General features: G+C 37.0%; 1 protein-coding gene across 1 annotated transcript; it reads right to left on the bottom strand.

Moving 5' to 3' along the window:
• Nucleotides 1–330: 330 nt before the first annotated feature.
• Nucleotides 331–15,999, bottom strand: LOC120634068 (5-hydroxytryptamine receptor 1A-like). Its single transcript, XM_039904462.1, has 5 exons — nt 15,916–15,999; nt 9,624–9,773; nt 8,737–8,849; nt 5,691–5,826; nt 331–930 (listed from the first exon to the last, which is right to left on the bottom strand). The coding sequence occupies exons 1-5, from the start codon at nt 15,997–15,999 to the stop codon at nt 331–333; spliced, it is 1,083 nt and encodes a 360-aa protein (XP_039760396.1).
• Between the last annotated feature and the right edge of the window lie 282 nt (nt 16,000–16,281).

The raw sequence follows: 16,281 nt of genomic DNA, 5'->3' as shown, positions 1-16,281 counted from the left end.
GTAGGCATATTAGTATAGGAAATCAAGTAAGTTTAGAAAACAGTATCAGCATAGTCTAGAATAAATAAAGTCATTTATTACACTTGTATAAGCATAGTAAAAGAGTTATTTATATTACAAGTATAACCATAGCGTAATATAAATAATATAAGTATAATCATAGTATAAGAGTTATCAAGTAATTTATGACACGAGTTTAAGCACTGTGGAAGAGAAAGCAAATCGTATGACAAATGATCAACGCACATTGTAAAGACCTGGCACTGCTCTCTGTTGGGCCAACAATATCCTATTGGCCACACACCTGTAGCAGCACAGGTAGGCTAAACATCACTTGAACAGTATCCTCCGGAAGGCCCTGCGGAAATCCTTGTTGAATATCGTGTAAATAACAGGATTCAATACAGAGTTCATATACCCCAGCCAAAACGCTATGGCAAACGCACTGCCCGGAATAACGCAACCTCTACACGCCGCCTTAAGTATGTACAGAAAGAAAAATGGCAGCCAACACGCAATAAAACTACCCATAATTAAACCTAATATTAAAGTTGCGCGCTTCTCTTTTTTACGCGCTAATCTTCTCTTTTCCCGCTCTGGATCTCTGGGTTTTGTGTGCTTTGGCAATGCAGGCTCTAATTCTGCTTTTGTTGGCTGAGTCTTCTCTTGTCTTCTAGAGGAATCGCTCTTCTTACCGAATATTGGTTGACATATCCTCAGTTTAAGGGGTTTGACGACCGCGCAGCGCGTGGCTACTCCGGAATCAGAGGATGACGGTTCTAACTCCGAGACCATGTCGGTGTCTATAGCTACGCTTGGAGCACGGTTTCTCTGCGCCTGGAGAGCCAACTCTCCGTTCACGGAGAGTGTGGAACTTCTGTGTGGACACGTGGCTAAAGGGTTTCTTGTTACTTGCGCTGATGTTACTACCTGAAACAATGTGAAACAGTACTTTAGAAAGTCATCCTCCTAATTAGATTCAGAAATACCTAAATTGGTCTCCATGGACCCTGAGGCTTGACTTGAAAATTTAAATAAATTTTAAATATAATAAGAACATATGCTTCATAAATATTGACAGAATCATTGCAATGCTGCCAGCATCTTTGGAACTGTGCCTCGCTGCGGTGGTTTCGAAGACGTTCTAGATTTATTTAGTTTTACATAGTTTATTTTAGGTTATATTGATAAAACAAATATTTCAAATATTACACATAAGTTAATTTGTACCCCAGAAAAATCCAAGGTTATTTGTAAAAAACTGAATTTAACGTTAATAAGCTATACTTCTAGTCTGCAATAGAAATCTTCCTCGAAGTTAGATTTTTACTAGCTACGCCCCGCGGTATTTCCTGCGATGAACAACTAACAGTTTAGGTAGCACCGCACAACTATTGAGCAACTACTGAGTTTCTTGCCGGCTCTTCTCGGTAGAATCTGCTTTCCGAACCGGTGGTAGAGTCACACAAACATGCATACTTGACGTTTCAAAAGTGCTTATATTAGGCCTACTTGAAATAAATGAATTTTGAATTTTGAATTTTTGAATTTTATTGTGTACTTATAATAGTTTACTTTCCAAAGTTTTGTTGAAGTTAGACGAAATAAACAAAAGCCAGAGAACCAGGTAGAATTTCGCTAAAGTAACATAGCAAATAAAGTTATCGATAAAAAGAGAAACGTAAACTCCAACAGTACAGAAATAGATTATATTATTTTCCCCTGAAATAAATCTTCATGCACAACGAATTTCGGACGCACTTCGCAGCACGTGGAAAATACGTTGAAATACGTTGAATAAATGCATTTTTCCATTTTCACCGGAATACAGAATCAGTGTAACCGCCACAAAGGTATCAGATCAATCAGCATATCCGCATTTGTATTATGCTTACTATTTTGTTTTACAGAATAGTGCGGAATAAAAAAAAAAACCTGTGCAATTTATTCACACACGGCAGAAGTGTAACTTCTTAAAAGTAGCCTACGAGAGATTTAGGTGGATGTATAGTATCAGAACTATTAGGATAAATGTAAGGTTTATTATTTAGTTTCCATGGTAACCGGAATAGGTAAAAAAAATTATAATGTTTTCTATCTCACTCTGTCCTATACATCCACTTGTTTGTCTCTCTATGAACTTATTTTTTCGTTTCATCGAGTTTGAAATCACAACGATTCTAAAGAAGTTTCACTTCAAAATTATTTACGAGTTGTAGATATGTTAAGAATTATACGTTATTCTAAGGACAATTAGTGAGGAGAAACATGCCTTTTATTATGGTTAAGTCAAACAAATACAGATAACAAACAAATAAACAAAGAGATTCACTTTGCGATTTATATGATATCTGTGGATTTTTTGTCTGCGCGTCCTACTTCCCAATGAGTATACAAACAAATATACACTATAATTCTCATTACACGTATGATGATAGGGCAGCATAACACAATGGATTTTTTGTTTATGTTTTATGCAACATACGCCATTAAAATACACGTTACAAAACCAAGTGATACGTACTGAGCTAGACTAATAATAGGTTTTTAAAAAATATATAAATCTGCTCCTCTAATCTACTCTTACTCAAAAACAAAGAAAAGGATATGGAATTTGGTAAAGTGTTTTCGGCTGAGGCTAGATAAGTACTTACGCTATTGGAAAAGTGATATGCCACCGAGTAAGTTGGCGTTTAAAATCACAGTCGAACAAAAACTTTCGATTAAATTCATTTATTTTTATATATTACGCGGTTCAGGTGTACATATGATTCGTTAATTATTACGATATCTTTGTAGCGATAAGGCCACCAAATTGTAAATACCTCTATGTATTCAGTTAAAGTCTTCTTTATGGTTTTAATGCTCTTTTTCACTAACGACGTTAAAGCCTTAATAATTAACGCCTATTAAGGCGATTTCATCGACCGTTCACTAATAGTATAAATTCAAATTCAAATTCAAAATTCATTTATTTCAAGTAGGCCTAATATAAGCACTTTTGAAACGTCAAGTCTGTCTGTTTGTAGTGACTCTACCACCGGTTCGGAAGGCAGATTCTACCGAGAAGAAGCCGGCAAGAAACTCAGCAGTTGCTCTTTTCCAACATAAAAAATTTACATTTTACATTTTAACATTCATTTTTCTATCTTGTGAGAGATGAAAGCGGAGCCAGATGCTTCCAAGCAACCTTGTCATTAAGAAATTCATCAATAATTCATTAATTTATCAATTAACCTCGCTGTAATAAATGTGTTTTAACACATTCTTTAAACTTATGCATTGGTAGGTCCAAAATTTCCTTTGGAATCATATTATAAAAGCTTATACTCAATCCCACAAATGATTTCTGCACCTTTCGCAGACGATATGCAGGTGTCATTAATTTATGACCATTTGTTGTAAGTCGACTGTTTACATCCACTTTTTGTTTATAAAGACTAATATGTTGTCTTACAAATATTATATTATTATAAATATATTGTGAAGCTACAGTAAGTATACCTATTTCTTTAAACTTCTCACGGAGGGATTCGCGTGATTTAAGTTTATAGATTGATCGTACAGCTCTTTTCTGCAATATAAATATAGTTTCGATATTAGCAGCTTTATCCCATAACAATATTCCGTAGGACATAACACTATGAAAGTACGAAAAATAAACAAGCCTAGCTATTTCAACGTCAGTAATCTATCTAATCTCAGGCATAAATAAATATAATCACCTAAGAGTTGGTTGGTGAAACCTTTTCTTCTATAGACATCGCCTAATTAATAAGGCACTCGATTTAGGCTATGCCTAAAATTACCTTTTTAATTAGTTGCATATTAAGACGATTGTAAGAATTTTCCAAGTAAAAAAACTAGAATAGACTCTAATCTCTCATACTTACTCAAGCGTAATGTAAAATGTGTGGCCTGTAAAAATAAATGTAAGAAAATTACTTTCCGTGCTCAGGTAGATAATGGAAAGTGCACGGGAGTCTCTTCCGTTATTTTAAATGTAGAACAATTAAATGTTCCCATCTTGGAATTAAAATAAAACGCGATCCGAGCTGAGCATTTAATGGAAATGATAAAATGCATTTCCCCGCGTAATGGAGTTTGTTGGTGGAAAGATTTAAAAGGAGAGATTAAGGCGTTTAGCTTTCTTTACCTTTGAGCTCGCGATAGTTTTATTATCGGAAATTCCAAAGTGGAAGAGCGGATTATGGATTTGGAAATCCGACGAATAATATTGGAATTTTCCCTATCAATGCGACTTTTGAGATTATTTTTATCAGCTTAAGCTTTGAGCTTCTTTATTACCATCATAATAGTCGACTTCCGGCCCACTTTTCCAAGTTATTTGCGTTTCTAGTAATTAAAATATCACTTGCTTCAACGGTGAAGAAACCTGCACGCCACGTCCAACAATGTGGGTCAGCGTGGTGTACTACGGCCTTAACCCATTCTCATTGTGGGAGGAGACCCGTGTCTTGTAGTGGGCCGGTAATGGGTTGATATCCTGATGATGATGACAGGTCACGGTTAATACTAAGCTTGAGAACGGTTTAGTAGTCCACCACGCTCGCCAAGTGCATATTGGACTTCACACGCCTTTGAGGAAACATTATGGACAACCCTCATGCAGGTTTCGTCACGATGTTTTCCTTTACCGAGTCACCTATCCGCACTGGGCCAGCGTCGTGGACTAAGACCTTAACCCTTTCTCATTGTGGGAGGAGACCCGTGCCATGTAGAGGGGCGTTAATGGGTTGATATGGCGAGGCCTCAGCTTGATAGATACAGGGCGGCATTTTGCAAGACGTGTTCTTTTCATGCCATGCGAAGTGTTGTTCTGTTAAAAGACGATGGCTTTCCACTTAACAACAGTCCTTTTCTACAATCTGATAAGTCCGACAGTTATTTAAAAAAAAAAAGTTTGCATGGGCTAACTTGCAAGTGTAGTAGTAGATTATTGATGATTTTGTGTAATGATAAACTTTACTAAGGCAACTGAAAATTCCAAAAAAAAATTGGAACGTACGCAGAGCCTTGTAAGTCGCGTAAAACTAAAAGTTTGCAACGTTCAAAAAAAAGCACAATTCATTTTTTCAAGTAGGCCTCGTTTAGTATACTTTTGGATCGTCAAGGCAGTCTTTATGGACTGACTCTACCACTGGTTTGGAAGGCAGGCTCTACTAGAAGAGCCGGCAAAAAACTTAGCAGGTTGCTCTTTTTAACATCAATTTAGAGGTTTAGCAATCTTTAGAATTATTCTGTCTTGTCAGAGATGAGAGCGGCAGGGTGATTACGTATTTGAAGACAATCTTGCGATCTTTGCTGTCAAACGTCACTTTTGTTTTTTTCTTTATTCTTTTCCGTACCAAAAAGGCAAAGGTATATAGCCGTACAGCCATGTCTTCAGTGTTTACGTCACTTTTTTATTATTTGTGTCGTTTAACAGTAGTGATCGAGATTTACGCCTGTCGCAAGCTTGTTGTGAGATACGTAAACACCCTGCGTCTCACATCTCACGAAAGACAGAAACATTCTAAAGATTTTTAAACCTTTAAATTTAGCAATCTGCTGAGTTTCCTAGCTGTTAGCTAAACTGATTAAACCTATTTCTAAGCTTGCTTCCAAGCAGCGTTGTCGTTAAGAAGTTAAGAAGTTCTGAATTCGAATCCGGTCACGCTGTTAATTACCTTGAGCGTATCTTTCCGTTCTTCAGGCTGGGCCGCTGTGTCGCCCGCTTCGCTCGTCGATATGTCGGAGGCGAAGTCGCATGTCACAGTCGGTATCGCGACCTGTTGCGTTTCTATTGTTGATATTTGACTCTCCCTGCGAACAAACAATAAACTTATTAAGTTACTAGCGTAGATAGCTGCACGCATCGATAGGATAATGCAAAAAAATACAAACTAAAAATAGTATTCATTATTCTACTAGTCTAGCTCTTTCATTTGACACCCATATTTAGGGAGTTATGAAAAATGTTATTCGCAATTTCGTAGTGGCAGCCATCTTGTAATTGAAATTTTTCACGATAAACAATATTCTACTAGTGAAGCTCTTTCATTTCCATACTGAGGGAGTTGTGAAAAAATACGTAGTTATCTTGGACATCACCGATTTTTATCAAATATATCTAAGAATACTGCCACCTTATTAAACAAAAACAAATCAAAATCAGTGTATCCGTTCGGGAAATATGATGCCACACACACACACACACTCACACACACACATACACACGCACACGCAGAGACACGTCAAAATTACTCGTATAGCATCGTTTATGCGTCGGCCATTTTTGTCAGTCTACTAAATCTCCGAGCTCCTGGTACTAAGAGTTTCTTGGTAGAAAAACCCAAAACTTTTCATTGGCCCGACCCACAGTTATCCTACTAATATTATAAAGGTGCCCAGCAGTGAAACGTTAACAGATAATTGCAATTTTATAACTTTTTCTTTATTAAATCTTTGACTTTTTGTAACTTCTGAACGGTAAAAAATAGTTCAAATCGGCCCAGAAGTTTCGGAGCCTATAATTCATCTCTATAATGATAATATTTCACTCTGTGACGGCCAACTGGCGCAGTGGGCAGTGACCTTGCTTTCTGAGTCCAAGGCTGTGGGTTCGATTCCCACAACTGGTAAATGTTTGTGTGATGAACATTACTGTTTTTCAGTTTCTTTGTGTTTATATGTATATTGTTCATTAAAATCAGTCAGTTATCTTAGTACCCATAACACAAGCTACACTTACTTTAAGGCTAGATGGCGATATGTGTATTGTCGTAGTATATTTATTTATTATTAATTAATTACTAGCGTACCCAGCCCGCTTGGCCGGGCTAGTTTTTGCTATTATTAAATCATTTATTTCTCTCATTCATTCTCTTCTCGAGCGGGTGAAGATCATTATCGACACCCATGTACACCCAACAATAGAATATCATCGTAGTAAATATAAGCTGTACTTGACAGTTTGACAGTTCAAAAATAGGAGTGCTCCGATCGTTTAAACGAACTTTACAAGATTACTCGCCAGGTCAATGCGGAGATTCCCTGAAAGTTTCATTGAAATCGGCCCAGCCGTTTCGGAGCCTATACGGAACATACCCACACACTTTCTCTTATATATATATATAGATAGATAGATTTATTATTAGAGGCCTACGTAAAAAGCCCCTCTACATTATAGGCATTATCTTTGGTTACACCAGTGGTATTGTTTATCCACTGTCTGTGTGTACGATTGATGTATGCAAATAAATGGTGATTGTGTTATTGGAAATTAATAAACCATGGTTTGCATTTGTTTGCATACGTACGGAGTGATCACTTTATATAGGGCTATGAGCGTTTGAGTGCATTTGCATAGCGGCATTGTGAATCGATTTGTACTGTTGAATGGAATCGGGTGTTCTGGATATCCGATCTAAACACTTTAAACTATCATATATGAAGTAGCCTAGGTCACTAAGCTATCAACACTTTAAAGGGGACGCCGAAGCCTCACCTTAAGGCCTCGGCATTCTCTGGGAGAGGGAGTACGAGACTCGGCACGCACCTCTTACTTTTCGGAGTTATGTGCGTCTTTTCTTTAAAAATCACTTGCTGTAACGGTGAAGGAAGACATAGTGAGGTATCGTGAGGCGTTTCTGGTGGGAAGCTTTGGCTGTGGCTAGTTACCACTCTTTTGACACAGAAGTACCGCTTTACGAAGTTTAGCGTTACGACACGATGTCGTAGAAACCGTAGGAATGGGTTAAATATAACTGCTATACCCCTAACAAGAAAGCCCGTTACCATCTTGAATTGCATCACGACACACCAGCTGGTGAGATGGCAGTCAAGGGCTATCTCATAAGAAATTAAAAAAAAGATGAACATAGTAGTATAGTATTAGTACAGATAAGAGGAGAAAATGTGTAGACTTACTGGTTGACATAAATATCTTAGCCCTTCTACTCTAAGAGTAATTCCACAACTAACTTAGGCTGTTATTATATCCCTATCCCTACTTCTATACTAACTAACTATCCCTACTAATATTATAAATGTCAATGTAAGTTTGTTTGTTACGCTTTCACGCAAAAACTACTTAACCGATCCTCATGAAACTTTGTACACATATTCTTGGAAGTGTTAGAAGTAATATAGAATACTTTTTATCCCGACATTAAGCCCGGTTCATTTGGGAGAGGGGATGAATGTTTGACGATTCTACACAATAACTCCGACAAATTATAACCGATTTAAATAATTATTTTTGTACTATATAATATGTGTTTAATTTTCCCTAAACTGTGGTTAGAGATAGAGGACAGAACTCCTCACCGGCAGCAAACCCCTCATTTAAGGCTTAGCGATACTACATACTTTATTTATTTTTAGTTCTACAACTAAATTTAATGCCACACCAAAAAACAAAATCAAACGCAGACGAAGTCGCGGGCAACAGCTAGTTACTAAATAAATAAATATGCTACGACAATACACACATCGCCATCTAACTCCAAAGTAAGCGTAGCTTGTGTTATGGGTACTAAGATATCTGATGAATATTTTAATGAAAAATTTATAATTACCTATTTGTTATCTAAACCAGAACTGAAAATATTCATGTTCATCGCATAAACATTTTCCAGTTGTGGGATTCGAACCCTATGTACACAAAAAGCAGGGTCTCTGCCCACTGCGCTAATCGGCCGTCGTTATTAGTAATTTCTTTATAAAACTTACCTATTATTATTAGAATTGTTAGCGTCCACGCCTGGCGGCATCGCCAAGGTTGACGTGGTAGGCATCGGACGCGTGCCTTTTGGCGCGTTCGAAAAGCTCGTTTGCTGCTCGTTCTGAAAAATAGATTATAATGAACTACCAAAGAGTACACAAACACTGAGATAAATTAGTGTCAGAACAGTCTGGAGTTAGGACATTAAGGTAGTCCACGTCCGCGTCTCGGTTAAACCTGACAGTCCTCGTAATGAATTCCTAATTTTATATTTTTCTCTGGTCTGGGACCCTTCGGCAATGCCCAACTTTATGACAATTAAAGTTTTAAAAATTGAAGAAGAAGAAGAAGAAACACTTTATTGCACGTATAACATACACATAGGAAGAGAAACATTAATGAAACAGTAAACAATGTAGACATGCAAAGGCGGCCTTATTGCTGCAAGCAATCTCTTACAGGCAACCTTTGTATAAAGGACTTAGAACAAGAGAACCGGATAATGCCAAGAATGTTGTAATATATACATAAATACCAAAATGTATAGATACTAATACATAGATAATTTAAATAGAAAAAAACGAAACTGACAATAGAAAAAAGGTATTTAATATATTGAAAGTTTTATTATAACGCATTATCTAGTTAAATAAAGTTTATTTAAATATCACAAATAAATAGATACATATTTTGAATGCAGTTGTCAGTTCTCATTAACATACGTTGATTTCCTTACTTTTACTTTGTTGACTATAGCTAACTTCAGGGTGTCGGTTTTTTGTGACGGTGTGCGTGCGCATTGTAAAAATTTACTGTCATCATTTTTCCCTAAAGCGCCAAAAGAAGTGAAACTTCAATAATAAAGAGAATTTTACGTTTGAGTTTGGTTACTAACCGGCCTAGGTCTGGGATTCTTCCTTATGCCCCGCCTCGCCCTAGCCTTGGCCGCAAAGTATATCCTGATGTACACGAAGACCATAATGCAGGACGGTATGTAGAAGCTGCCCAAAGCTGAGTACACCACGTAGCCGATGTCATCAGACACCTGAGGACAAAGGAATACTGATTTATTACATGTGACACATTGTGTGTGCCAGAAAATATTCTAAGAATGGTAAAAATGGTATATCTAAGATAGTCAAGTTATCAGTATATGTGTAAACTTTGTATCGGAAAGAGCGACACCTCCAAATACAGGTTTATCCCAAACTTAAATGGAGGTCTCAGCCTATGTTTTTGTAACGAAATTGAGATAACAAATAAAAAAAAATGGTAAAATGTTACCCTTGCAGTGATTCGGAGTCATTTACTGTAAAAGCAGCAACGTTGTGGAATGCACTCCCTAATGAGATTCGTGGCTCTATTTGTAACTATAAATATGTGTGTATTTATGTATGTATATCAATATATGTATGTATATTATTACATTAATTATGTTATTTAATTATTAGTGTGTAAATCTATGTAATTATATGTAAGGAATTGCGATTTCCCGTGACTCATTGCCTTATTCCATAAGTCAAAGTAGCCTGGAAGAGATCACTTTCGATATGAGTGTGATAAGGCCGCCTTGGCACATCTTATATTTAAGTAAGTGTCTCTGTTTGTGTATACTATATTCTGCAATACGGTTGTTGAAATAAACAAATACAATGTGACTAGCAAATGGCGACAGACCGAGTAAAATACCCGACACGCATAACTTTAATTATTTTTCTCATTAAAATATACTCTCATGTCCGTGAACAAGATAAATGAAAATATCCCTTGCCAGGGAATATAATCGGGGGATATAATTTTTGTCTCCTGCCTGAGCTAGTCCTGCTGCTTGGCAGTAGACCCGTGATAGGATTAAAATTTCTAGAGCCTAAATAGACCTCTTCAAAAATTAGGCTATCAGAGACAAGCACGTTCAAATAAAAAAAAAGCTCTTAAGCTTTTTCTCGTAAAGATTTTTTGTAATTTGTGTTTAATTCTTTTTTATTGTTTACTAGCTGTGGCCCGCGACTTCGTCTGCGATTGATTTTGTTTTTTTTTTTGTTGTAGTTCTAAAAAAATTAACGTATTCAGTATCGTTAAGCCCTAAATGAGGGGTTTGTTTTTGTCCGCTGAGGAGTTCCTCTCTCCAACCACATTCAGATCCACACAAAGTTTGGGCAAAATTAAACACATATTATAACCCCGATAGTACAAAAATAATTATTTAAATCGGTTAAAATTTGTCGGAGTTATGGTGTAAAATCGTCAAACACTTTCATCCCCTCTCCCAAAGGAACCGAGCTTAATGTCGGGATTAAAAGTATCCTCTCTCTATGGTCGTTTCTTCATCACTGAAGATCGTGGTCCTGGTGAGATCTCAACTTCGCGTTGGTAAACTGTCTCCATCGACTTCTGTTGGAGGCCATTTTTGCGATTTGATAGAAGCGGTCTGAATTTGATTTTTTCAGCTGGTCTGCCCATCTTGTTGCGGACCCGGCCTCTAGGTCTTTTGCCTTCGGTGTTGCCCGTAACTATAATTTTTTCCAGGCTATCATTCCCCCGCCGCATTAACATTTCCAAGAATATGTGTACAAAGTTTATTTATTTATTTATTTATTTATATATACTCTTTATTTGTACACCACTCAAGCAAAGAAACAAGACAAAAAAAGAACAAACACATGAAGAATGAAGCAGGATACAAAAGGCGGCCTTATCGCTAAGTAGCGATCTCTGCCAGGCAACCTTAGGATTAGGAAAACTAAAAAGAAAACGAATAGGTGGGGTACACTATTTAGTACATACATACAAATATCTACATACTAATACATAAACCAGACTACACAAATAAAAAAAAAATTAAAAATACTATTGATAAATATAAAAAAATAAATATACTAATACATATCCTAATATACCATAAATACTTAAATATGAGTTTGAGTAGATAAATAAATAATAATAAATAATAATAGTCGTCTCTACTGAGCGAGATAATGAGCCTTAACAGCATTTTTAAATATGCCCAATGACTTCGACTGTCTTATGATCAATGGGAGTGCATTCCACAATTCAGTAGCTTTGACAGTGAACGAATGCTTATAAAACTTCGTTTTGTGGAACGGCATGCTCAAAGTCAGCGCACGATTCGATCTAAGTTCCGACTGCACTTTAAGAAATTTAAACTTCTCCTTAAGATAAGAAGGAGTCTTAGGATTAAATAACACACAGTACAGAAGTGAAAGTACATGAAGATCCCGGCGACGGCGGATAGGGAGCCACTTAAGCTTCTGACGAAATTCAGATACATGGTCATATTTGCGTAATCCAAATATGAACCGAATAGCTAGATTTTGAAGACGCTCAAGTTTGTTAAGATAGTCCTCGGTCAAATTAAGATAGCTTGCGTCCGCATAGTCGAGAATAGAGAGAAAAAGAGAATGTGCTAACATAACTTTAGTCGGGATTGGAAGAATGGATCGCAGACGGCACAGCGACCTTAAAGTGCCAAAAGTCCTTCTACTCAAATCCCTGACTTGCACAGACCACGATAACTCTTTATCAAGATGCAAGCCAAGGTCCTTTACAGAGGCACAAAACGGAATTGTGACACCATTAAAATCAACACTAGGTAGATTTCCCCAATCAACCCTTGACCGCATACCAGGGCTTCCAATAATAATAGCCTGAGATTTTGCTGGATTAACCTTAAGTCCATACTGCCTGCTCCACTCAAAAATTTCATTAAGATCGGTGTTAATAGCAGCAACAGTAGAACCAAGGTTATCAAGGGTAGAATGGCGATAGATTTGGATATCATCTGCATACATGTGATAGAGAGAAGAGATACGTTTGGAAATTGAATTAATAAAAATAGCAAAGAGTAAGGGAGATAACACGCCGCCCTGAGGTACCCCGGCCGCAACATCACACCAGGATGAAGAGGTCTCCTCAATCCGAATGCGTTGCCGACGACCAAACAGGTAACTCCGAAAACAATCTATCACCGATGGAGATATGTTAATGGAGCGCAGGATACTCAACAAGATATCATAATCAACTGAGTTAAAGGCTTTACTGAAGTCTAGCAGTATCAGTACTGTGAGTTCCTTATTATCCATCGCCCACCGAATATCATCAGTTACTTTTACTAGCGCTGTAACTGTACTATGACCAGCACGAAAGCTGGATTGCAAGGGACTGAGAAGTAAGTTTTTATTAAGGAAAAGATGGAATGAAAAAGTTTCATGAGGATCGGTAAAGAAGTTTTTGCGTGAAAGCGTAACAAACAAACTTACATTGACATTTATAATATTAGTAGGGATAGGGATGTCTGAGTTTAATTTTCTCTAAATAAACTGATCCGGGCAAAGTTCCACGAAAATTCTCGTAAGTTTAATATATATTTCCACCAGCAGTGAGTAGCCTTCAACGTAGAATTTCTGGTTTCTCGTAAGAATTTCCTTCGCGGTCAAAGGTAGATTTATTTAAGTAAAGATCTAAAGATACCTGTCTAAAAAAGCTAGGAAGTTTTACCCATCAATGGTTGAATGGGGAGAAATGGTTAGGATTTTTTTTACTGTGTTTTAAAGGAATAAATTATGGAAGTAATATATTTTAAAACAGTACAGTTGTCTACAAACATCAAGAACAGATTACCGTTGCAATAATTAAAAACTAGCGATCCCACGCGACTTTATCCGCGTATAAGCAATCCTTAAAAGATAGATGTTGTAGCGAATTTTTTTACAAACAATTCTGACAAACATTATATTGGTGTAATTTTGGCCGTTTATTAAGAGCCGATGCGTAAACGGTTAAGAGAAATATTTTTTCCTGTTTTTGTCATATTTTCCTTTTGCTTATATCATGATGTTATATAAGCCTTAAACCTTTCACGATAAATAGACTAACCAACACAAAAAGATTTTTCAATTCCTGAGATTACCGCGTGCAAACAGACACTCTTTATTATATCATCAGCTTTATAATATGAGTAGGTATTCCTATATTCAATTTAAAACAGTAATTTTCATTACGCCTGGGTACTCGAAGGATTTACGGTGACTTATTCAGTTTTTCGAGGTACACAATATTTTTTGCGTCTGAAAGCTAGTAATTAAAAAATTTAGTTTTGTTCGTTAAAAAAAATCCTTTGTTATGAAATTGTTTATGTGTATTTGTTTATGCGTATACGCCGTGTAACAGAATTACGAAATAATATTGAAGGATACATAAGTATATTTTGTAAGGAATCCCCCTGTTAACATATTAAATCATATTAGGATATTTATTTTGCTATACGAATACGAATACGACATCAAAACATTTAAATTGTTAGCTTATGGCAACCCTATTGAAGATGAAAGACTGACACGCGCATAGTACTTACGCTACGCGACGCGCATAGAACCTACGCTACAAAACGCGTGTAGTATCTACGCTATTCGAATAAATTCAGTTATAACTATGGCAGTGGTTTACTCAAAATTATTAGGTTTTCGGTTTCTCAGATACGTCTCAGACAGTACACAATGTACCTCTAAAGCCTGTGAAGTATTATTTCGGTTCATGTACACTAATTTCCTGAAAATGTACCTCAGTGCCTGAAGACGAAAGTCTTCGAACAGTGCGTGTTGCCAGTGATGACCTATGGCTCTGAAACATGGTCGTATCGCCTCATAAGAAAGCTTAGAGTCACTCAGCGGGCGATGGAGAGAGCTATGCTCGGAGTATCTCTACGCGATCGAATCAGAAATGTGGAGATTCGTAGAAGAACCAAAGTTACCGACATAGCTCAACGAGTCGCGAAGCTTAAGTGGCAATGGGCCGGGCACATAGTTGGACGTTGCACAAAGGATGGACGTTGGGGTCCCAAGGTGCTGGAATGGCAGCCCCGTACTGGTAAGCGCAGCGTTGGTCGACCCCCAACGAGGTGGACAGACGACATTAAGCGCGTCGCAGGTAGCCGCTGGATCCAAGCGGCTCAGAATCGTGGAACTTGGAACTCCCTACAAAAGACCTATGTCCAGCAGTGGACGTCTATCGGTTGATGTGATGATGATGATGACACTAATTTTGTTTGTTGAATGCCCTTGTTTATACGCAATAATTGAATAAGTGTTAAAGCAAACCCTTTTCAGACGTATCTGCTAAAATAGCTTTGGAAAAGTTTCGCATCCACGTAACGCGGACATTTATTTGTAAATTGCTATTTTTCACGCCATTGGTTTTTAATTAACGCATGCATATTGTAGAAGGGTTTGCCGACATGGAAGTCTGTCGTTTTCGCACCAAAACACGCAACTGGGGAATTTTTCGTACATCCCTCCATTTTTTAACGGAGATAAAAAAATGTTTACCTTTTTATTATTCGGTAGCAAGTTAACAATTGAATTCATAATCATCCTATTCAGGCTGCTATCTTCCTCATAAGAGATAGTGCTGTAAATAACTAAGAGAGACGTATTTTGAAAATAAAGCTTAATTTGCTATAGTCCGCGAAAAGCAGGAGAATCTGTATGGTGTAATTTATCCACTCCACACCAAACAGATCTTCGGCAATGTACCCTCTACGCACGTTTCGCCCCGAAACCGGAGCATCCTCAGGAGATGTTGACTTTACAATGAATAATTGTTAAGTTAACAAACTTATATACTATGCGGACTATAGCAAATTAAGCTTAATTACACGCTTTATATCAGCTTCACTTGTATGTTTGTAACCGACTTCTTTGGACGCTATTTTGACCCACTTTAAACGGTCAGATTTCGTTCAAACTTTGTAGACATATCAAGGATCGATGACAATACACTAATTTGATAAGATTATTCCATTTTTTTATTTGTAAAATAAGATTTTAGTTAATTTATATAATTTTCAGCTATCGTCACTCAGGCAGGTATGATGTTCATTTTAATTTTCAACCATCTTTAATTTCTTTTTGATCTAATGGGTTACCGATTAATTTTGCTCTAATGAAAATAATAGATCAAGAAAAACTAAAAAAAAAATCGCTTTTGTAAATAAACTAAACTAAAAGGTAGAAATTAGTTTAGTTTTTTATACCAAGCGTGTTTTTTAGTTTGTTTGAACTATTTTATTTTCATAATATATAATGGATTTCCGCAAAGTAACGCCTGCTTCTATCCAATACTAAGAGAGATGGAAAATGCTTTCATCGTCATGATCATATCAACTGACATACGTCCACTGCTTGACTTGGATATTTTGTGAGGAGTTCCAAATTCCACGGTTTTGTACCACTTGTGTCCAGTGGCTCCATGCGCATGATGACATTCTTCCACCTCATCAGGGGCTACTAATGCGTGGTCGCCATTCCGAGACCTTTGAACCTAGCATTCATTAGTTCCTCGAGCTATCTGCCCTGCCCATGGGCATTTCCCTGCCCGGCAAAACGCGAACCTTTTAGAATATTATGGAGAACTCTCAGGCAAGCATGATTCTTGACTATGTAGTATATGAAATTTAATTTGTTTTAAACGCACATTACTTCGAAAAGATAGAGGTGCTTGCCTTGAATCGACGTAGGTTCCTCTGAAAGGGGGGCTGA

Source organism: Pararge aegeria, chromosome 23, assembly GCF_905163445.1.
Source record: "Pararge aegeria chromosome 23, ilParAegt1.1, whole genome shotgun sequence".
NCBI classification, from domain to species: Eukaryota; Metazoa; Arthropoda; class Insecta; order Lepidoptera; family Nymphalidae; genus Pararge; species Pararge aegeria.
This window is presented reverse-complemented; position numbering and strand designations above follow the sequence as displayed.

Excerpts from the sequence above, each read along its gene's own strand:
- LOC120634068 (XM_039904462.1), bottom strand. The coding sequence starts at position 15,999 with ATGCGCATGGAGCCACTGGACACAAGTGGTACAAAACCGTGGAATTTG. Across the intron at positions 9,774-15,915 it reads ATCCAAGTCAAGCAGTGGAC|GTGTCTGATGACATCGGCTA; the intron begins GTATGTCAGTTG and ends CTTTGTCCTCAG. Across the intron at positions 931-5,690 it reads AACGGAAAGATACGCTCAAG|GTAGTAACATCAGCGCAAGT; the intron begins GTAATTAACAGC and ends ACATTGTTTCAG.